At 40.6% G+C, this 24620-nt stretch overlaps 1 protein-coding gene and 1 long non-coding RNA gene across 7 annotated transcripts in view; one reads left to right on the top strand and one right to left on the bottom strand.

The window, feature by feature from the left end:
• LOC106585080 (polypeptide N-acetylgalactosaminyltransferase 9) overlaps window positions 1-24620 on the top strand; it is a 91816-nt gene that overhangs the window by 43056 nt on the left and 24140 nt on the right. For both annotated transcript variants that reach the window (XM_014170867.2, XM_014170868.2), the window contains one exon: window positions 33-150. In XM_014170867.2, the coding sequence (XP_014026342.1) occupies window positions 33-150 (118 nt within the window). The remainder of the gene's footprint in view (window positions 1-32; window positions 151-24620) is intronic.
• Window positions 921-7920, bottom strand: LOC106585082 (uncharacterized). Of its 5 annotated transcripts, XR_006761800.1 has the most exons (6): window positions 7333-7920; window positions 5688-6269; window positions 5460-5557; window positions 3711-5248; window positions 3400-3603; window positions 921-3258 (listed from the first exon to the last, which is right to left on the bottom strand). It is a non-coding gene; the product is annotated as an uncharacterized lncRNA (long non-coding RNA). The 5 variants fall into 5 exon arrangements; XR_006761799.1 differs by having other exon boundaries at window positions 921-3210; window positions 3711-5557; XR_001323905.2 differs by having other exon boundaries at window positions 921-3228; window positions 3711-5557.

A 24620-nucleotide genomic window follows, 5' to 3' on the forward strand; every position in this document is an offset into this window, starting at 1 on the left:
AAGCCTCTCTCCATCTCTGTCTTTTCATCTAGGACACCAGCTATGATCGGCTGCTCCTTTGTGGTGGACAGAGAATACTTTGGCCAGATCGGCCTCCTCGATCCTGGCATGGAAGTCTATGGAGGCGAGAACATTGAGCTTGGCATGCGCGTGAGTACAACACTGATTCATTCTGCTTATTGAATACATCCACATTATTTTGATAGACTCAAATGGACACATTTATTTTTGAGAAGTTACAACATGAAGGTACAAAATCATAATCACACAAAAAAGTTGTTAAAAGTGCCATTGGAAGTTGAGGTTGTTAATAAGCCTATTCAGTTAAAGCGAGTGGGATTGGAAAGGAAAGACTAGTGCGCTGAAACATAATACCAGTAATTACAAATCCAATATTAGGTACAGCACCGGCTCACTTGGAAAGTCCTGTTGAAATGATTTATTATGCTTATATTCCCTTCTTTGGAATGGCTCACGATTAAGTTTCCTTATGTTTTGTAAAATAAGGGTAGTAGCTTAAGATACAATACCCAAAGGCGTCAACTGAGAGATGTCAGAAATATGTTTCTCAGACGGGAGGGAAAATCCTTAATGCAAATATTTCAGTCAACCCTATAGCTTTAAAGCTCTATACTGAAAATGTAAATCTCTTTTCAGCTGCTTTGAGTTGAATTTAACGCTTCATGTGAGCGGAGGCTTGGTTGAAGAATTGGTCGCGTTTAAATTCAGAAAATGTTTCTCCTCAGCCAAGTGGAACCACTCTGAATCTAAACTCACTCTGGGCTTATTGGAATGAGACGTGCTTGAAAAAGTATCCTTCATTAATGTCATCACATCCAGTTTAAAATCTTCAGATTGCTTGAACGGTGCTTCAGAAGGGTTTCTGCAGCCTTTGAAAATGCACTTCAGAGGCAAGAGGATAGATCTTGGTTGGTTTATTGATAACTCAACCCCTCTGAGGAACCTGGACGGAATATTATAGTAGCTGATGACCGTCTCAAAGTCCTCATCATTCTAAATGGACTAGCATGACATTCTCATCAATAGAAAGGTTTCCCCGCTGAATAGTAAGAGACATTCAGACAACAAGTAAATGTTTGTTTCAGGTTTGTTACCAGTGAACAGTCACATTCTTCATTGAGCCTAATAGTAATTTCAATGTTCAGTATGCCACCCCAGAATTTCAGTCTTCAAGGTTAAACTCTGTTTTGTTATTCACCGGACCTGCCTTTATGCAGCAAACCATGCCACTGAGTGGTCGGTTCGAAAGGTAGGAGATTGATTCAGATACGGCCACTAAATAGAGTGTTATAAGAAACCCACTGGAGTGTGTGTTTTATACTGATGTACTCCACTTTGTCATTCTGCTCCATTGAATGACTTGCATCAGGTCTGACATTTGCACAATGCTTACATAAAGTAATTGCACTCTCCTTGATTCATGCAATAATAACACCAATGTCACAAATGTCATAACATAACAGTCTCTCTTTGTCTTTCACCATAATGCCTATGCAAATACTAGCACCCTTTCTTCTCTAGTTCTGTCATTGTGAGGAAAATGAAATGAATATACCTGTATAAGAATGGCTGAATAACAAATCAACTTTGATTCACCGCAACACTGTATTGTACAGCCTCTAATGGAATGGAGATTGGCTTCTCTTTTGCATAGAGCAATTATGTCTCTGAGGCCATCCCATTGACAGACAGAGAGAGAGAGACAGAGAGACAGAGAGAGAGAGAGAGAGAGAGAAGATGCTGGGTTCACAGGCCACAGTGGTCTTCGGTGTGGTAGTGGAGATCTTGGGGTAAGCAGTAACTGAATAAAACAGTCATTGGAGGGAATCAAGATCAGAAGTGTATGAGCTTATTGAATTTTGTCAATATACGGTATCAGTGGCGGTCAGTGATGTTTAAGATGAGGGAGGACAATTTGGTTTTTGATGAGCTTGGCCTTACTTCTATTACAGCATATTGGATGACTGTCATTCATATTCCATTCACCCAGTTCAATGTAACATCGATAGGTTTAGGCTACTACATGATACTATAATTTTCCATATACCCTTCATGAGGGTGCTACGACCTAGCCTATGAATGAAAGTTGTATACAGAACTAAAATATATACAGTACCAGTCAAAAGTTTGGACACACCAGTGAAGAGGAGTGGGACAACATTTCCACAATCAACAGCCTGATCAACTTTATACGAAGGAGATGTGTCTTGCTGCATGAGGCAAAGGGTGGTCACACCAGATACTGACTGGGTTTTTTTTATCCACGCCCTTATCTTTTTTTTAGGTATCTGTGACCAACAGAGGCATATCGGTATTCTCAGTCATGTGAAATCCATAGATTATGGCCTAATGAATTTATTTTAATTGACTGATTTCCTTATATGAACTGTAACTCAGTAAAATCTTTTAAATTATTGCATGTTGCGTTAGATTTTTGTTCAGTATAGATGCACAGGTCAAGAGAAAAATGTGAGTAATCAAGGGGCAACTGATTCATTTAATAACACGCAACACCTGTTGAATATGATGGGTGTCAGTAAATTGTTGCCAGCCGCACAGTTACAGTCAATGCACTAGATAACATGAAAGCAGCCTAACCAGCTCTGCTAGGGTGAATAAAATGGGCAGAGTGAGGTGTTCTCTCATTAGTAAGCTAGCCAACTTCAGTCAGTTAGCTTGGGTGCTTGACTGCTGTTGTGAGGTCAGAACGCTAGCTCGGATCAAACCTACTCTTTGGCTAGAGCGTCCAGTGTGTGTTCTAAATGCTCCGGGAGCGAAACACTCTGAATTTTACAAACGGACAATCTGACAACGCTCTGGATTTACGAACGCCCAAGAGCGCACTCTGAGCAGACTCTGGCATTCCAGAGTGAATTTACAAACACAGCCAAGGCGACAGACAGTGACGGGACTGACTGATGGACTGGCGAGCACAGGTGTGGAGGACAGAGGCCCAAGTGGTGGAGTAGCACGTACAGGAGTGGAAGATAGGGGACTGACTGATGCAGCTGTGGACTGGATGCTGGTAGAGGGGGTGGGAATAGGACGAAAGGTGCCAAGAGGCAGGGCTGCTTCTAGCACTGGAACTGTCAGGTCCTGAAATTCCACAAGCTCCACAAAGCCCTCATCATCCTCCCCTTGGACATCAGGATCACCTGTCTCCAGTTCCTCAATGGCAGCCTCGTAATCCTGCAGCACCAAACCAGTCTGATTGAAGAGGTACCCCAAACATATTTCCTCCATAAAGGAAAACAATATGAGAATACATCAGACTGAGAATGGAATTATTCTATAATAACATTTCACAAAGAGAAATGTGTTGCTGTTTTTATTAAATATAAAAGCTGCATTATTACATAAAAATCATATTGCCATTACCAGTGTATTTGCGTGGAACAGTGTAAGGAACCATAATCTTTCCAAGCATCTCCTCCCCGAGGGTGTTGGCAGCATGACGAAGGATAACACAGTAGGAGTGTGGCTCCTTCCTGTCACTTGTAGCTGCAACAGCATGGTCCTGACTCCACCGTGCCAATCCATCAACCAGGTACATCTGATAAAAGGTATCACTGGCTAGGGTACCTGAAATATAAATTCATAAGGTTGGTACATTCGAATACAACCACCAGTTCAAACAGAGACAACAGTAATTCTACATTAGAAGTGAATTGTTTTGATTGTGTTTTTACCTGGGAGGAATCAGTTCAGGTGAAGCATTCTAGTGATGTGGAACTTCTGGCACATCTGTATGTGGGCAGGGGAAGTCCTCCCTTGATGCTGATGCCAGTCTGGATATACAACTGGGCACCCTCTGGGTCTTGCAGGCAGGCCACATGCTTGATCTGTGTCCTCCATCCTGCAGGAGTTAATCAGAGGCACACCCAAGGAGTCACGCCCCTTCTCACCATCAAAGCCATTGATGAGCTCAGTGATCAGAGCTTGGGTCTCCTCTGTGCCACGTGTGGTTCTTCGGCAGTGCAGGGCCAGCTCACTCCAAGTGATGTTACGCATGACATCAGCATCTAATGGACCCATGAGCTTTGCCTCCAGCTCTTTTCGTTTTGCATCCTTCAGTGCTTTTAGGTCATACTGGTCGTACTGGAAAATGCACTGGCTGAGACGATTCATGAATGTTGCATACAGCTGGTGGGAGTCGGTGTTGTAACCAACTGCCATGCGCCTCATGAAGTGCCACATGTCCAGCTTAATCTTCAGCTGTGGCCAGGCAGCGAACATCTTCTGAATGTGGCTTGCTCCGCAACAGTCCCTGTCCACATACAGGACGGAAGGTGTTGTGACTCCAGCATCCGCATACATTTTAATGAGGCCATCGACCATAGGGCCCAGTCCTTTTGCCCTCACTGGCTGTGAGCACGGACATGAGGGCTTGTCCATGCTCATTTCCCACATTAGTGACCCACACAGCAGTTTTGGCACTGTGGCTTGCCAGCTTCTTTACCACCTTCTTGGTTGAGTCGATCTTGAGGACCGTGCCAAACTGGGAGGTAATGCTGGCCTTGACCTCATCCAGTCGGTGCAGGACCTCCTGGGCGTATACCTGCATTAGCCAGCGGTACTTGGGCACAGATGTCATGTCGGGAGGGGGAGGAGGGGAGGGGGGGCTTGCAGTCAGTCAGGTAAGGGATAGTCCTCTGCAGCCAGGACTGCATTGTTCCTCCACCTTCTTTTGTATATGGCTGCTGCTGTTCCCCAGACCTCTGTCTCATCAGATGAACTACCTTGATGTCACAGATGAGTTTAGCTGTCAAAATGCAGGGAAACTGGATGCTGTGGCTTATTTCCAGCTGGGAAAGGATGTTGTGGTTCCAACTGATGACCTTCCTACTGCACTTGGGACATTAAAGTTATTCTGCTGCCAGATAGTAAGATCCGTCCACATCCACAACCTGCCTGATCTTCTGGTGGAGTCCTGATGAGGTCAACTCCCCCCTCTCACAGTCAGAATGTGGGCAATACAGCTTCACCTGCCAGACCTTCCTGGGCATCCAGAGCAGCAGAGGATGGGCAAAGTACCTCTCCATCACCGGTGCTGAGCTGCAGATGAAGGGTGGTGGAGGGGGGTCCCACCACATTTTGTCAACCCTGTCAAAGTCCATCTCTGGAATCCCATTGCCCGACCACCTGAACAATGCCTTGGACACCCACTTATGGTCCACATCAGGCAAAGTGCGTTGCCAATCCTTGGGAAGGCATACTACGTCGCTCCCTGAAATCAAAAGACAACAACATCCCAACACAATAAATAATGTTTTGATGATAAATTCCCCAAGGACAGGTCCTCATATCACATGAGACATACTGTGTAGGCCTGGTACATCATTTAAAATGTAAGTCATCACTATAAATACACCACACAAATACGTAGAATGAGCCTTAAAGAGGCTGAGCAGTCAGTACTATATGTAATAACTTGATACTTGTAACTCCATTGGTCGCGGCACGTCTGACTCCTGTGACTCAAGCTGCTCTGCTGCCATAAGGAGCTCACCATCATCAGGCTCAGAGGCTGGAAGGGCTGAAAAGTAGAACTATTCAATAAATTAGATCAATAGATTAAACAACATTGTTTTACTTATCTATTATCTCTATAAACTAAAATAAACATCATTATGATATCATTTATATTAACATAATATAGAGCTTACTAGGCTGAACCTTCCGAGGAGACATGAGCTTCCTTATTGTGCTGTGGAGATTCTGGGAGGGGCGTAATTTTCCAACCAGCAATGACCTGAGTGAGGATGTTGAGGACCTCTGGTAACCAGTGGTCATCTGGTCTTTGAATGGCTGGGTGGTGGCGGATGGCTGGGTGGTGGACTTAATCCTGATAGCCTCCCGGCCCTCAGGGAAGAGCTCCATGTATTCCTTGAAAGCCATCTTATTAGCAGCATGGTTTTTGAAATCACTCCTCGCTGGCTGAGAGGCAGATTCTTTCTGCATCGATGCCACCAAATACCCAGCCCAGCACATTTTCAACCACCCACTTGAAAGACTGCTCCTTATAAAGGCCAAACTGCATCTCATGCTGACCCAGCAAAGGTGCCCTGCTTGTTGGGTTGCCACCTCTGAGCAGTACAGCCCTCCTGGCTGATTCCACCACTTTGTCTGGAGACACAGCCTTGCTCCACACGCTTTTTGTAGTTTTTGTCCTGTAAATCCTGGAATCCTTACTGTCCGTTAAGACATGGCTTCCATTTGGCAGTTTTCTGAACCCGGCTCCATGTCTGCTGTGAAAATAAAGGGGAAAGTTTGTATTTAATAAGCATAAATGATATACATTTTAATCACAGTGAGCAGACCAGGTTAATAGATGGAACAATAAAATGAAGTATATAAACTCTAGCTACTTGCTGAAGGACATTTCTACCACAAACAGACACACCAGCATAAGCAAGAGCATAGGATATCGCTCGTGCCTTTTGATTCATAATTAACATGATGACCCTAGCCTATTTGATATGAAGACAGTGTCTGCCCTATAGTTATGTCTAGTCCAATTAGCTAAATTAATTAAAAGAGAAAAGGGAGAGGGTTTGATGATGCTTTGTTGTGTGACAAAAACACAACTATTAGCTATAAAATCACACTTTGTTTGGATAGCTAGTTACGGTAATAAGCAAATAATACCTCCAGTTTGGAAATAGTGGGGTTAACAGACTATTTTGAGGGTGGGTATAATTTGTGGAACGTTCCAACAGGAATCTGTTCCAAAAACGTCGTAAAGTACAATGTTGCCAACAAACAACGCATACAAGTAGCACGATCAATTAATCTAGCTAACTAGCTGCCGAATAGGCATCGAGTCACCACGTAGCTTATTCTTAATGCTTGTCCATAGGCTACCAGAGTGAGGACAGACATTTTACGGAATAAACGTGGTAAGTTAACTTAATGAAATACCCCACTCCCTACCCGGTATCTTATTCGGCCGCTATACAACTTCGTATGCGTTGTTTGTTGACAACCTTGTTATTTACATATTCCTGTTGGAACGTTCCACAAATTATACCCACCTCTATTTTGATGGTCAGAGTCATCGGACGTTAAGCTAGCTAACGTTACTTTACTTCGATAACCTGTGTCAGTGTCAAAACACCAGTTTACTAACGCGTTAGATAGCGTTACTGTAGCTACACTGTAAATCGTGCTAACATATTACTGAAGCCTAATACACTGATCTTACCTGCTAGATATTCCGATCGATTATGATGATGATTAATAAAAACAGCAAACAACAATAAATTGTAGCTAACGTTACTTCAAAAAAGAAAGATAACTCGCCAAAATTACCTGAGAGGAAATATATCTTTCCATGGTCCTCTTCTAGCGTTTAAAGTTCCCGCCATAGCTAACGTTACTTCAGAAAAGAAAGATAACTCCCGAACAAAATTACCTGATAGGAAATGTACTTTTCCATGGTCCTCTTCTAGAGTTTAAAGGTCCTGCCATAGCTATAACCTCATTGGTTAATTATTGGTTACTTCTTGGTTGCACTGGTGTCTCGGATTGGTTGGCGAGTGCAATTCTTGGTTACTTCTTGGTTGCAGACGGCGATATGAGTGGTTGTCGCAACCAGAAATTTCCTCGACTCACGGTTGTGCGCCAAGCGTATCTAGGGTGTACTCGTTAGTCCAACAGTTGCAAACGTGAGTTTCTTTTGGACAAATGCCGGCATGTTTATCCCCGTTTCGTTCCGTTAGCTACCATTTAAGAAACGTTTTTAAACATTATCGGCGGAATGAATACACCACTGATCACACTAAAACACAATGCACTTTCATAGCGGTCACATAACATACAAATGTGTTTGTTGTGTAATTCCTTCTCGCATCTATGCGCTCTCCTCCTTTCACCTTTTCCCTTCCCTTGGGGATTTCAGTGCACAACACATCAGCTGTCTGTGACTATGCGAAAAAAAAACTTTCCAAGCCAACAGCTACACACAGCCTACAACGTTGTCACCATATTAGCTGACATTAGTAACGTCATGGTCAACATAGCTACTAGAACTAATGCGTTAGTAACCCGTTACAGTATACAGTTAAGCAAGCAGTTTAGCAGTTACACCGTGGGCCTCGGTGGCAATATATATATAAAAAATAAAAAATTGACCTTGACTTGAAAGAGTTCCAGTGTTGGATAGCCATAGCCAGCAGGGTTGGGGAGTAATGGATTACATGTAATTCGTTACATGTTAGGGATGACATTTTTTTTTGTTTAACTGTAATCATGTTACAGCAAAAATATTGTAATCAGATTACAGATACTTTTGAAAAGGTAGATGATTACTTCGAGGAAAACTTTTTAATTCAGAAGTTTGTTATTGTTTCATCTATGGACTTAAAGAGCTGCATATTATCAAGACATCAAAGTGTCACTAACGAAAAGTTGAACAATAGGCCTATAGCAAATGCAGCATATGGCAATCATTTTTCACATGTAAATATCACTTTTCAGTAGCGCTCAGTGCATGCCATTCCATGAGCACAGCATTTATTTTTCAACTCGAATCAATGAGCCCAATCAGTCCTCCATGACCACAAATTCATCAACAACAGAGTAGGGCTGGCTAATAAATCCTTAGTTTTGGGCTTATGCTCAGGTAAAACAATTTGGCTAATCTATACTTCCATATTTCCAAGTCCTATTCTTGAAGATCAAAGGGTATAATATTTATTGGAATGACTGAAATTCTGATAGACTTTGGTTTTTAATGTAAAGATATAATTGAATCGTATTATTATATTTAGTAGAAAGCGATGGGTTACAAGAAGCCTACATAACCAACCCATAAAGTAAAACGTAACATCCCATATATGACCAGCTATGAACATTTTAACATTGATTTATCCTGCAATAGATGTCGCTGGTGACATTAATATATTCATTATAGTTTTATCTAAAGAGGAAAACTTTTTTTATGTTTCACTATTTTTATTTTTATGAAATTCACTGAGGATGGTCCTCCCCTTCCTCCCCTGAGGAGCCTCCACTGTACAGTTTAGAGATGTATTTACACTACAGGGAATAGGAGAGGCTTTCATGGAATTGTGGGAGAAATCATGAAGAGGAAGATATATAGACCATAGATGTTAAAGTAAATGTTTATGCTGTTTCTTGATATCATAGTTTTACCATTTATCCCAGTACTGTATGTGTACAAAATAGTTAATTTAGTCATGATATTTGATGATGTTGATTATCAATGCCATTGCAGCTCTTCCAAAATATTAGTATTAAAGTAGTTTATTTTTGCTGCAGTTCACTGTGACTTATAAATAAGTCTAATTTGAAACCCATACCCTGGTATCAGAGATGTAAACATTGCTTACCATGAGGCTGAGTTTGCAAAAATAAAAAAATATCAAGAAGGAATAGAAATGATGAATTCTGCCAGAGGTGTCAATACACATTTATTGCATCATGCATTTTCCATCTCTCACTTATTATTTGCTGATACAGCATCTCATGAGACCAAAACACTGCCCTTCATTTTCAAGTCCCCTCAGGAATATTTAGCTACAGTATACATACATACTGTATAATATATATATATATATATATATATATATATATATATATATATATATATATATATATATATATACATACACATACTGTGTATATACAATTGAAGTCGGAAGTTTACATACACTCAGGTTGGAGTCATTAAAACTCGTTTTTCAACCACTCCACACATTTCTTGTTAACAAACTATAGTTTTGGCAAGTCGGTTAGGACATCTACTTTGTGCATGACACAAGTAATTTTTCCAACAATTGTTTACAGACAGATTATTTCACTTATAATTCACTGTATCACAATTCCAGTGGGTCAGAAGTTTACATACACTAAGTTGACTGTGCCCTTAAACAGCTGGGAAAATTCCAGAAAATGATGTCATAGCTTTAGAAGCTTCTGATAGGCGAATTGACATCATTTGAGTCAATTGGAGGTGTACCTGTGGATGTATTTCAAAGCCTACCTTCAAACTCAGTGCCTCTTTGCTTGACATCATGGGAAAATCAAAAGAAATCAGCCAAGACCTCAGAAAAAAAAATTATAGACCTCCACAAGTCAGGTTCATACTTGGGAGCAATTTACAAATGCCTGAAGGTACCACGTTCATCTGTACAAATAATAATACATAACTATAAACACCATGGGACCACACAGCCATCATACCGCTCAGAAAGGAGACGTGTTCTGTCTCCTAGACAAAGAAATTATTCATGGTGCCAGCAGTGCTTTCACAAAACATAATGATTCTGTATGCCGGAAGAGCTAATGCTATTAAAGGAGGAACAGGAACACTGAGATATGAGCATTTCTTAATCTTTAGTATTGTTATGGCCATCCCTTCCTGATGCCCAAATGGTATGGAGGATACATATGATGACATATCCCACCGGGCACACTACATCATTTTAAAGTGGATAATTGGGTAATATTTGGTTGAGATGTTGATCAATGAGATTACAACCATATTCACAGACTGAAAAAAAAAATGCCAAAAGTTAGTTGAATTTACAATGTGTTATCACTATGCTTTCATCCATCTAAAAGCACAACCACATTCGAATGGAAAAACAAGAAAGAAGCCACTGCTCCAAAACCGCCATAAAAAAAGCCAGACTACGGTTTGCAACTGCACATGGGGACAAAGATCGTACTTTTTGGAGAAATGTCCTCTGGTCTGATGAAACAAAAATAGAACTGTTTGGACATAATGACCATCGTTATGTTTGGAGAAACAAGGGAGAGGCTTGCAAGCAGAAGAACACCATCCCAACTGTGAAGCACTGGGGTGGCAGCATCATGTTGTGGGGGTGCTTTGCTGCAGGAGGGACTGGTGCACTTCACAAAATAGATGGCATCATGAGGTAGGAACATTTTGTGGATATATTGAAGGACCATCTCAAGACATCAGTCAGGAAGTTAAAGCTTGGTCGCAAATGGGTCTTCCAAATGGACAATGACCCCAAGCATACTTCCAAAGTTGTGGCAAAATGGCTTAAGGACAACAAAGTCAAGGCATTGGAGTGGCCATCACAACGCCCTGACCTCAATCCCATAGAAAATTTGTGGGCAGAACTGAAAAAGTGTGTGCGAGCAAGGAGACCTAGAAACCTGACTCAGTTACACCAGCTCTGTCAGGAGGAATGGGCCAAAATTCACCCAACTTATTGTGGGAAGATTGTAGAAGGCTACCCGAAATGTTTGACCCAAGTTAAACAATTTAAAGGCAATGCTACCAAATACTAATTGAGTGTATGTAAACTTCTGACCCAGTGGGAATGTGATGAAAGAAATAAAAGCTGAAATAAATAATTCTCTCTACTATTATTCTGACATTTCACCTTCTTAAAATAAAGTGGTGATCCTAACTGACCTAAGACAGTGAATTTTTACTTGGATTAAATGTCAGTAATTTTGGAAAACTGAGTTTAAATGTATTTGGCTAAGGTGTATGTAAACTTCCGACTTCAACTGTATATATATCTAGGGGTCAGGGTGACATTACACTTGATGGTGTCTTCTTGAAAGTATTTGTAAAGTGTTTTTATCTCAACTCATCTGTGAGTGATCGCACCACAGCACTTCTCCTGGGATATTCAAATGAACTCAACCAACCCAAGCTTCTTTTATTTTTACATGTATTTAACAAAAGAAAGTTGTAATAATTAGTTTTCTGAAAGGCCATCTACTGTATCCACACAGGCTCTGGTTCATCCTTGGCATATGGTCATAATCTCGCTTCTGTTTGATGGGGAATTAACTTAATTAAAACTCCAGAAACATCAACACAAAGTAGAAGAACGGGAGAGGGTGATTGATTGCTCAACTCAGTTGGGTCCTCTCCTGCTCAAAAGATAAGATACACTCTTGCCTCTTCACTTTCCGGGTTTATTGTTCTGCCAGATAGTTTCAGGTACTTAAGTGTAGACAAAGGAACCCACACAGGACATGGACATCATTTCAGCTAAACCTAGAGTATGGCAAAGTTACATCATTTGTACACAATTTTTTAAACTCGAAAATGCAATTTGGAGAACAGCAAAAACAAGCAAATTTGACTCCAGCCATCATCAACTTGTTGCTGTAGCTTCATTCACCTGAGTCAATAGGGGACTTAACATTCTATAAACACACCCAGTCAGCACTCGGGAGGCCGGCGTCCCTCCAGAGTCCCTCCAGAGTAGGGCACCCGCAATAGGTTGCTTTGTCAAGTGGCAGCCGTGCTCCTGTCGTTTTCCTACACAGCCTACCCACCCCTCACCCGTCCTTCTCCCTGCCGGCGACACTACAGCTGCAAGTCAGGGTCAAGCCAGTGGTGTGCCTACTCCCTTTCGACACTTAATTTTATACATTGTTAGGGTGGAGCCAGCCAGCCATACAAACAGCCTTACCTTCCACTCCCCAGTGGTGGAAAAAGTACCCAATTGTCATACTTGAGTAAAAGTAAAGATACATAGAATGTAGTTAAGTGTAAAAGTAAATGTAATTGCTAAAATATTCTTAAATATCAAAAGTAAATAATTTCACATTCCTTGGATTTAAGCAAACCAGACAGCACGATTTTCTTGTTTTTTAATATACTTAAGTATCAAAAGTAAATCATTTCACATTCCTTAGATTAACAGACAGCACAATTTTATTGTTTTATTATTTTACAGATAGCCAGGGACACACTCCAACACTCAGACATAATTTACAAATGAAGCATCTGTGTTTAATGAGTCTGCCAGATCAGAGGCAGTAAGGATGACCAGGGATGTTTTCTTGATAAGCGTGTGAATTGGAAACATTTTCTGTCCTGCTAAGCATTCGAAATGTAACAAGTACTTTTGGAGTAAAAAGTACATTATTTACTTTAGGAATTTAGTGGAATAAAAGTAAAAGTTGTAAAAAAATATCACTAGTAAAGTAAAGTACAGATACCCCAGAAAACTACTTAAGATGTACTTTAAAGTATTTTACCTTAAGTACTTTACACCATTGCCTCTCCCAGGTGTCTGCATCATCCTAGCCCTTTAATCCCGCTAAACTGTATTGCCCTTTAATGGGGATTGGAATGATTTTAGCCTATTTAAAATGGTACTGCCATACCCTGGGATACGCAATTGACACAGCTGCCCTTAATTAAGACTGCCTTATTTTCTACAGGTGAACATATTGGAGTGAGGTTGTGTCTTGAAACTTCCGCCACTTCTGTAGTTAAAAAACAGACAAAGATCGGTACATTACTGAACCTGGGTAATGCTAAAGCTTTTAAGTAAAACACTCACTGCTTTGAAGTGGTGTGTTTAGATGCTGTGGCTAGTTTGTGGCCACTGTGCCTCAAACAACAATTGTTTGTTCTTCTTACAACTAAATGCTCCTTTTATGCCTGGGAGACAAACTCTCTGCTAAATAAAGAACCATGCTCACAAGGATCTAAATGGAACCTGTATGGTGCTATAGATGGGTTGGTTGTTTAGCAAGAAAACATATGTGTGCGCAACTATGGGGCAAAACAGATGGGGTGGGCTTAGATTGTTGACCACATCTAAACTATATTTCATCTCCAATGTTTATTGAAAACATAAATACATTTGCACAATGAGTACTTGTTGTCTCTCAAATACATAATTACAGATGTTGGTTACCTAGCTAGCAATTTCTTTTGCCATATTGGAATTGACATGAAATCAGTCAAAACACCTGAAAACAAGACATGGTATCAAGAACAAGATGAAACTAGCTGAAACGAGTCACTTACATTTTCCCACATGGCAGTTTATTGGCCATCCAGAATCACAACAACTCACAGACTTCTGCCCCATTGAAGCGTGCACATCGTTTTCGTGACTGTGTCAGCTAACCCATCTATAAAGAACCCTTTCCTAAGGTTCTATAAATAACCTTAAAAAAATATTCTATATAGCACCAAAACAGGGTTCTGCTATGGTTGCAACGTTTTGGGGGGCTATAGAGAACCCTTTTTATGGTTCTTTATAGAACCTTCACATCTGAAATGTTCTTTATATATACTTTCGAAGAACCATAGAGGGGTTTTCATTCCGGTCAGCCATTTGATATTGTTGATTATTGCATCAGTGAAAAATTACCGCAAGGCCAGTCTTTCACGAAACACAATCATTAGCCATAGCCATATATAATATGTAATGTCATAACACAAAACATTAGATAAACTGGAAAGACACTCTCACTCACAGTTGCACAAAATGAGCTGTGTGCAAACCACGCCCCCAAATGTTCAAACGAGCCACCTCCCCTAAATTTGAATCGTCACAAAAAAAAAGCAAAGAACTCTTTTGTGAACTGTAAAGAACCATTGAAGAGCTCAATGGTTCCACATAGAACCATCTCCCTTCCCAAAGAAACCTTGATGAGCCATCATTTTTTTTTGTGTGTAACTACAGTTCATGCTGACCACAGAATGAACTAGTGTTATATCTCTATGATGTTGACAGAGCCATCACCATGCAGTAGATACTGGGAGGTATGTACAAAATCATTATATCCGAAGAGGAGAGGGCATCTCTCTCTAGTGGTGTTTGCTTTACTTTCCTCCTTATCCTCACATCTATAGCAAAGAGAGAGTCACCTTGAAAAGGTCAGCCGTGTCTTTATGAGCCAACATTAAGCCTCAGCCATCTGTGGTCAGCAGCCATACCAGCTCCATCCGCGGCTAGCTAAAATCACCCTCATGCCCACGTCCACCAGGCAGCGAATGACAAAGCGGCTGACCATATGTGGGCCCACTGAAACAAATAGAGCATTTAAAAAAAAATTGGACTGATTTGAGCCACTACATGAGGGAATTTGACTATTAGGCTACTGCATCACAGTCTGAGGGCAGACATGAAGAGTCATGGGAGAAGATGGAGATAGATGATGAGAAATATATACATTTGTGTGAGAGATCAGTACAACAGGAGACCTGGCCTGTGTCGTATATCGACTACAAATATACTGTATCTCTCATGTGGATTTCTTCCTATCCTTTCTGCTCCTCCTCTGGCTCATCGCCCCATTGCATGAATGATTAATTCTCAGAGAACATAGTTCTTTAACTGGGAAGACGTAGGAGGAAAGATCTGTTTTTCATCAATAGGAACAGTGCAAAGGTAACAATGGGTTGACCATTTCATATTGATCAAGTATTTGTCTTTTTCAAGACATACATTATTTAGAGGGCCTGAATCAATCTGCTGGGGCTTAATGGACTGAGAGGTATTTACTCTAGGCTTCGTTACAGTAGGTTTTATCTCACTACCTCACCACTAGTCATAGGAGGGAGGACACAGAAGAGGGAGGACACAGAGGAGGGAGGACACAGAGGAGGGAGGACACAGAGGAGGGAGGACACAGAGGAGGGAAGACACAGAGGAGAATAGGAACAACAGGGATATATCATATAGGAACTATTTTAATGCTCCATTCATTCAATGGTTTGAGTTTACAAGGTGGCTATCCTAGTTGTATAAGTTAATATTGAAGTAAATAAGTATAAATAGATTGAGAGTTTATTTTTATAACGTTATATTTGTGTTTTCTCATCAGAAATGATTGCTTTAGGGTACCTTCATGTGTATGTTAAATATTACTGTTCTCAGATCTTTAATTCGTAGATTTTAGATGTGTATGAAAACATGTTTTTTTTTTGTTGCTAAACGCTATACAGGCCAATCCATTGTTTAGCTAGAAAGGAATGTTTGTATCCTGTATATTTGACTGTGATATGTGGTTGTCTTACCTAGCTATCTTAAGAGTAATACATTTACTGTAAGTTGCTCTAGATAAGAGCATCAGCTAAGTGATTAAACTACTAAAATGTGAAATGTAAATGTTTTACATATAGATCTCATACTACTGTATTGAATTATTAAAAAAAAAACATTTTGTGTCTGTGCGCACAGATAATTGGACTGGGTTTATATTGTTTTATAAGGTATAGTGCTGACCCAGAAATCTGCCACTAAATGCTTAAACAGGTCACGTTTTGAAAAGCAAAATTATTCCTAACAACAGCCCATCCAGCTTATTTTCAAGTATTTGAAATCCCTGAATGACTTTTGGAGATTGACAAGGTTATGTGGGTTTCAATACATATTGTAGCGCTCGACAGCCAGACAGAGAGTTTTCCTATTCAGGGCCACAGGGAGTAGCAATTAGGCAGAACTTGTCAGCGCACTTATTATCTACATGAGCCATAAACTTCATTATAGGCCTCTTTCAAGTGTGACTGCTCTTGCACCTATCTTTAAACACACATTGACGAGGCAATTAAGATCCTTTAAGACATATTGTTCATTTCATAACCCTCTGTTTTCAGAGCCTGTTATGCAAAAAGAAAAGTGAAGCTAATTAACCATCCAACTCTGTCTGAAGTCGCCATACTTACTTAAATAAACTTTGAAATGCACAGACTTGAAATTGGATCATCCTTCTCATTATAGAAAACATGTTTTTAATTTGTTAGTTTAATTGGAGGGTGTTTGATGGTGTTAGATGTGTTTGACAAGATGGAAATTATTTTGACAGCTAATCTACTGTAACAAAAAAACCCACTTAAGTAGTGAGGAATGCACTGGTATGTCAAACAAACTCACTACAATTAAGGGGACTGCCGATGAGAAAGCAGGGGATTCAATTGCTTTGCATGTTTTGACAGTAGAGTTGAAAGCGCTACATCACATCACTGAGACATCCTGATTTGAACTATACATTTTGGGTATGAGAGAGAGAGAGAGAGAGAGAGACCTTCAGTTCATTCTGCTTGAAACATCACTCATCTCATTGGACATCCCATTGGGAGGGGCGGGATAGACTTTGCATTGCAACACATTATGATGCTGCTGCCTGGTATTCTAGTCATTCTTAACAGCTTAGAGACAATGGTCCGACTAGTTCTGAATGTGTTAACTATGGTGTTGCACGCATGTAACATGGATGCTGACAAAAACACCAGTTGAGGGTGTAGGCCCAATGATATGTGCTCAAACCAAGGTTTACCACTCATTATTTATTAGTATGGCCTGTTATAGAGGAAATGTTAAGTATTCTACTATTCAAGCTAAAGCTTTGAGGGAAAGATGTTATGCTATCATGCCTTTTTTGTTCTTCATATCCACATACTGAATCAATTGATGTATTTGGGATTTGCATGGAGGCGTGATTACATCAGTGGTGTGAATGCTATAGATGTCCACACTACACGGTGGGGGTTCTCAAATCGAATTCATCTTTGATGTCACACTGTACATCACAACAACTTACAAAAAACAGATGTGAGGAATATTTCTTTCACTTTATAAAGCCAAACAGCTTCATGGGAGAATATATCACTTTGTGGTCAGGATTTCCTGCTATGTCTTTGAAATGGGCAAATCAGATATTACATTAAAAGGAAGAGAGCTCTCCTGGGTACAGAGACTAGAAGCCAGTGAGAAACATTTCAATTAAGAACAGAGACAGAGACAAATTCCTAAGACACAACTAAACACACACACACACACACACACACACACACACACACACACACACACACACACACACACACACACACACACACACACACACACACACACACACCCTCAAGTGGTAAAACAAGCCCACAAATGCAAGTACTGTATGTCTTTCTTATTTTTCATTGTGAATATTTTCATTCTGTGTTGTAGTGTTAATCTCTGTAAGGGCTCCGGTGGTAAAACTGTTAAAGGAATTCACCTGGCTTTGTTTAAAAGGGATAAGATATCCCAATCCCTTTAATCCTCCCTCATCCATTGGTTGCTTCACTCTAACTTGACACAAAATTGATCCCAGAATTGCAGCTCCGTGGCAGAAATGGAAATGAGGACCTTTAGGGCAGTCAGTGTGTCTTCCTCCCAACTATGGGTCACGAGACACTGGTGGCTGGTCCCCTTGTGTCATGTGATAGAGCAGGGTTATTGCATTCAATTCCCAGGACCACCCATACGTAAAAATGTATGCTTGCATAAGTCGCTTTGGATAAAAGCATCTGCTAAATGGCATATACTATTATACTATAAGTAGTATATAGAAGTAAAACTGAGTTAAAGCTAATTTATTTGACAGGTCACAAGAATATTCAAAAGATTGTAGGCATTGTAGACTGTATATCACAAGACAAAAACGGTTTAAGAGCCGCGGTCTTTGAGAAGCTTGACTATTACCAGAACTTTGATTATGCTAATTGGATACATTTACAGTATGTAAGAGTGGGGAGAGGTGAATATATTTTTGAATGTATCAAGTGCTATAACTCAGAAATGTAAATTATGTGTTTTGTGTGATTGTCAATGGGAGAAAACCATTAGCTAACCTAAGGTATAGATTTTCATAACCGTATGGCTGATGGCAAACCTCCCTGTATATACACATACAGTGCCTTTGGAAAGTATTCAGACCCCTTCTTTTTCCCCATTTTGTTATGTTACAGCCTTATTCTAAAATTGATCAAAGTGTTTTTTCCCCCTAATCAATCTACACACAATACCCCATAATGACAATTTATATAAAAGTTTTTTGAAATATCACTTTTACATAAGTATTTAGACCCTTTACTCAGTACTTTGTTGAAGCACCTTTGGCAGCGATTACAGCATAGAGTCTTCTTGGGTATGGCTTGTATTTGGGGAGTTTCTCCAATTCTTCTCTGCAGATCCTCTCATGCTCTGTCAGGTTGGATGGGGAGCGTTGCTGCACAGCTATTTTCAAGTCTCTCCGGGGGGTGTTCGATCGGGTTCAAGTCCGGGCTCTGGCTGGTCCACTCAAGGACATTCAAAGACTTGTCACGAAGCCACTCCTGAGTTGTCTTGGCTGTGTGTTTAGGGTCGTTGTCCTGTTGGAAGGTGAACCTTCGCCCCAGTCTGCGGTCCTGAGCGCTCTGTAGCAGGTTTTCATCAAGGATCTCTCTGTACTTTGCTCCGTTCATCTTTCCCTCGATCCTGACTAGTAACCCAGTCCCTGCAGCTGAAAAACATCCCATAAGCATGATGCTGCCACCACCATGCTTCACCGTAGGGATGGTGCCAGATTTCCTCCATGCGTGACGCTTGGCATTCAGGTCAAAGAGTTCAATCTTGGTTTCATCAGACCAGAGAATCTTGTTTCTAATGGTCTGAGTGTCTTTAGGTGCCTTTTGGCAAACTTCAAGGGGGCTGTCATGTGCCTTTTACTGAGGAGTGGCTTCCATCTTGCCACTCTACCATAAAGGCCTGATTGGTTGAGTGCGGCGTAGATGGTTGTACTTCTGGAAGATTCTCCCATCTCCACAGAGGAACACTAGAGCTCTGTCAGAATGACCATCGGGTTCTTGTTCACCTCCCTGACCAAGGCCCTTCTCCCCCGATTGCTCAGTTTGGCCCGGGAGGCCAGCTCTAGGAAGAGTCTTGGTGGTTCCGAACTTCTTCCATTTATGAATGATGGAGGCCACTGTTTTCTTGCGGGCCTTCAATGCTGTAGAAATATTTTGGTACCCTTCCCCAGATCTGTGCCTTGACACAAATCCTGTCTCAAAGCTCTACGGACAATTCCTTAGATCACATGGCTTGGTTTTTGCTCTGACATGAACTGTCAACTGTGGGACCTTATAAAGACAGGTGTGTGCCTTTCCAAATCATGTCCAATCAATTGAATTTACCACAGGTGGACTCTAATCCAGTTGTAAAAACATCTCAAGGATGATCAATGGAAACAGGAGGCATCTGAGCTCAATTTCAAGTCTCATGGCAAAGGGTCTGAATACTTATGTAAATAAGGTATTTTTTATTTGATTTTTATTACATAAAAAAAAAAAATTAAATACCTGTTTTCACTTTGTCATTATGGGGTATTGTGTGTAGATTGCTGAGGATTTAAAAAAATATTTAATCAATTTTAGTATAAGGCTGTAACGTAACAAAATGTGGAAAAAGTCAAGGGGTCTGAATACTTTTTGAAGGCACTGTACATCTATATATGATTACCAATCTCAAAAGGTGTACAATTTGCAGAACAAGGGCATTTGACAATACATTTAGAGTTGACTGTCTGTGAAATAGTTATGGAAAATGTATGTTTTTCGTTTGGCAAATGCCCTCCAATCCCCACAGTTTTCTGAATAACAGACATACATAACATGGAGTTTATAGTAACCAGAGGTCCGCTGGGGTCATGCCAGGGTCCATTGTCCTTAGCTTAGTCAACCATGCTTACAATATGACCAATAAATATTGGAGCTTAACTCTGTGACCCTCCAGGAAGCTCCTACTGTCACTGGAAGGAACCGACTCGGCACAGTAGTTACACCCCATTGCATTTTTTTACTCAAATACTTTACTCAACTCATAAGTTGAACTCAAAATCAATGAAAAGTCATTATTAGTTATGTTTGTGGTACTGACTCAAAACTAAATGTCACATCAACAAAAGAAATTCAACATAACCTTGCAAGCCAGCATAATGTGACTTGCAGGTAGGGTTTTCCAAGTTTTCCAGAAATCCCGGTTGGAAGATTCCTGGAAATCGGGGAATTTTGGATAAAGTTACCAGAATTTTGCAACCCAACTTGCAGGCCTGTTGTGGCCTTTAAACCATGAGTTTCAGGCCACTGAAGGTGGGTAATGTAATGAACATGAGGCGAGACAGAGAGCCGGTTTCAAGCGCAGGGCGCAGCAGGTGTTTATTGCAAAGGACCACAGGAGGAGGCAGGTAGCTGGGTCCAGGGGCAGGCAGAAGGTCATACACAGGGGGTCCAAAAGGGCAACAGTACAGGCAGGGAAAAGGCTAGTAACGTAGTCCGGGAGATCAGGCAATAGGTAGATAACAGGAAATCCAATAGGCTAAAGAACAGGCAGGGAATAGGCAAAAGGCATCATTAGTGAGGCAGGCAAAATACACAGGAGGAGTAAATCACGGGAAACCCAGCACTCTGAAAGACGTGTCACAAAATAAAAAAATACCTCACAGTGATGGGGTGCAAAGAACTGAACTAAATAATGTGTGATAATGACATACAGGTGTGTGAACAGGTGACTAGAATTCAGGTGATTGGGATCTGGAGAGTGAGCTGCGTTCAGGGGATCTAGGTGTTTGAGAGTGTGAGCTGGAAAGTGAGCTGCATTCAGGGGATCTACGTGTTTGAGGGTGTGAGTTGGAAGCAGATGTTACAGGTTAAGCTAGGCCTCAAATTAAGGCCTTATGTTTTGTCATAAAGAGTTTAATTAGAATTATATTATTTGTGTTAGTGGACAATTTTCCAAGCGGTCTGTCAAATCAGACAGCTACAAAGCAAGATGAGGCAGAAAATGAATTCAGCAGGACTTCAGGAAACCTTCTGATGATCTCCGACTAAGTCCCATTGCTGGGAGTTCCAACCTTGTCTCCTCTCCTTGTCTCCTTTTCTTTCCTTGTCTCCTTACTTCATGACTTCTGGTAGATTAGAGGGATTAGATGCAGACTCTGCGTAGCAGTGTTCAGCAGAAGCTAGGATATGCATATAATTAATACCTGTGGATAGAAAACACCCTAAAGTTTCTAAAACTGTTTGAATGGTGTCTGTGAGTATAACAGAACTCATATGGCAGTCAAAACCCCGAGACCGATTGAACCAGGAAGTGGAATTCTGAATTGTGGACTCAACTTCACGTCGTCGCCTATTATTAACACCGTGAGATATCGTTTATTGAGCACTTCCTATTGCTTCCACAAGATGTCGCCAGTCTTTACAAAGTGTTTTGAGCCTTCTACTGTCGAAACTCAGTGAATGAGATGCGTTGGAAATTGGTCACAGCGGGAGGGCCATCACCATTATGACGCCGGCGGCCCTGTCTACCCCCACCTTTGGAAACGTTTTGAAACACATTGAAATCGTCCCCCTCGAGTCTTATTGGCTCTCTTGTTGAAACAGGCCCTGAAGATTTATGTTATACAACGTTTGACATGTTTGAACGAACCTAAATAAGAAAAAAATGCATTTTGTTGACAGAGTAGCCCCGTGCACGTCGGAACTTTTGGTGCAGCCTTCAGAACGCGCTAACAACAACAAGCTAATGGAACATAAAGGATTAACTTTTTCGACCGAAAATACATCTGTTGTGGACCTGGGATTCCTGGAAGTGCTTTCTGATGAAGACAACTAAAGGTAAGGGATTATTGACAATATTATACAACATTAGATGTGATATGCGATTGTTCCAAGATGGCGCCGAGCTGTATTTACTAGCTCATTTTCTGAGTATCGCATCCCCTTTTATCGCTAAGTGTGATTACCTAGTAAAGTTATTTTTAAATCTGGTATGACAGGTGCCTTCAAGAGATATTCATCTATAAATCTTAGAATGACAATATTACATTTTAAACATGTTTTCGAATAGTAATTCAGTAAATTGTAGCACTGTTTCATCGGATGCTTTTGACGGGAAAATAGTTAGTCAATGTCAGACGCCGATGTAAAATGCTGTTTTCATATATAAATATGAACTTTATTGAACAAAAGAATGCATGCATTGTGTAACATGATGTCCTAGGTGTGTCATCTGATGAAGTTTGTAAAAGGTTAGTGCTGCATTTAACTGTTTTTTGGTTATTTGTGATGCATGTGTTGGTCGGAAAATGGCTATGTTGCTGCTTTTTACGATGGACTCCTCTAACATAATCTAATGATTTGCTTTTCCTGTAAAACCTTTTTGAAATCGGACGACGTGGGTCGATTCAGGAGAGGTGTATCTATAAAACAAAAAAAATTTATTATAATTTTTTTTTTCTTCAAATTATTACATTTTGTTATGCTAATGGCGATATGATTTTTCGCTGGATTTTGATCCCGCTGACGGGATGAGACGCTGAAGAGGAATTATATAGACCTTAGATTCTCCAATATGTTGGGTTAGTAGCGAAACTGTGTAATGGTGCTGTTTCCAATTCTGTTTACTGCTGTTAATAATTTCTATGGTTTTTACAGTTGATGTTTCCTACATCCCTCTAGGGCTTAGCTCACCCAAATGGTCCTGTGCCAATTAACTAACGCCACACAGCGGCAATTATATTAGCAATTAAATTACCTCTACATCAAAGTAAACAGTCTCCTATGTTCGGTGATGCCTCTTAATGATCTCTCTCCTGCGTTTAAAGAGGAATTTATGCAAATCAGACTTCACTATATATTCCTATGAAACCATAGTAAGATACTTAAAGATGTTTGTTTCCTAATCTATTTAGAGGTGAAAAGGTAATGTGTGTATGATACTTCTGTGTTGGTCACCAACTTGCCCTGATGCATGGCTGTTGACTCCTATGATGCCATATGAATCAACAACCATATATCAGGGCAAGACTCCAATTTCACTTAATATATTTGAGATAATTGTTGTTTTACTGTGGTAGTGAGAAGTTTGATTACTGCTTATAGAAAACACTTTTTAACGTGACTTGACAGGCCAGATGATTCACATACAGATCAATTATTGTCTATTTGAAGAGATCACCCGCAAGCTGTGCTGGCGATGCTCTCTCAACATGGCATAAATGTGTTTTCCACGCAGCCCTGGTGCAATCATCACATCATCATTATGCCTTTTGTGTCCAGGGAAAAAAAGGCATTTGGTCTGATTTGTTTAGCTAATGCCCTGGCTGAGACCTCCGAAGATACTAGAGAGTGGCAGCAGCGTCATAAGACATCCTGGAACAGACGTGACATACATGAGAAGCCTGCGGTCTGCTCCTTCCTCTGCCTGGTACTGGCCTGCTGCACACCACCTGTTCTCTCTCTGATTGACTAACACTCACTCTATCTCTTACGCTGCAAAGGTCACGTTATCACTGATGATTTTGTGTGTTTTAAAAAAGGAACTGACCTGACTCCTCAGACTCCATGTTCTGTGATGTCTGTTAGCTATTTATTTCCCAAACCTACCCTGTCATAGAGGATTTGTCTGGTCTGATCTGATTAGGCTTTTTCAATGTCATTTAGGCTGATTACAAGAATAGACAGAAAGGACAATCTTAGATAAACGCACTGTTAAAACCGTACGTCCCAAATGGACGCATATACCGACACAACACAAACACAAACGCACACTCACAGACACACTTTTTTACACTGATCCTTTGCTGCTGCTACTCTGTTCCTTATTTTACTCTTATTATTATCTATACTGATGCCTAATCACTTTACCCTGCCTTCATGTACAGTACATATCTACCTCAAATATCTCATACCTCTGCGCATTGATCTGGTACGTGTCCTCCCTGCATACATTCTTGTGTATTTAATTGTATTCCTCTTGTGTTACTCTTTTATTTTTAAACTCTGCATCATCGGGAAGGGCTTGTGAGCAAACATTTCACAGTAAAGTCCACACCATTTGTAATAGGTGCATGTGACAAATAGAACTGGATTTGATTTGATACACCCACTTTGACACACTTGATTCTCCCATAAGTAAACAAGCATTACCTGTGCAGATCCATCTCTGCAATCACCCAACGCTATCCTACACAGTTTAAAAAGAACACATTGAAAATGTCGTGACTGTAATAGAGGCCTAGCTAGGAGTTTCTTGCTGAAG

The sequence above is a fragment of the Salmo salar genome, chromosome ssa24 (genome assembly GCF_905237065.1).
Source record: "Salmo salar chromosome ssa24, Ssal_v3.1, whole genome shotgun sequence".
NCBI lineage: Eukaryota > Metazoa > Chordata > Actinopteri > Salmoniformes > Salmonidae > Salmo > Salmo salar.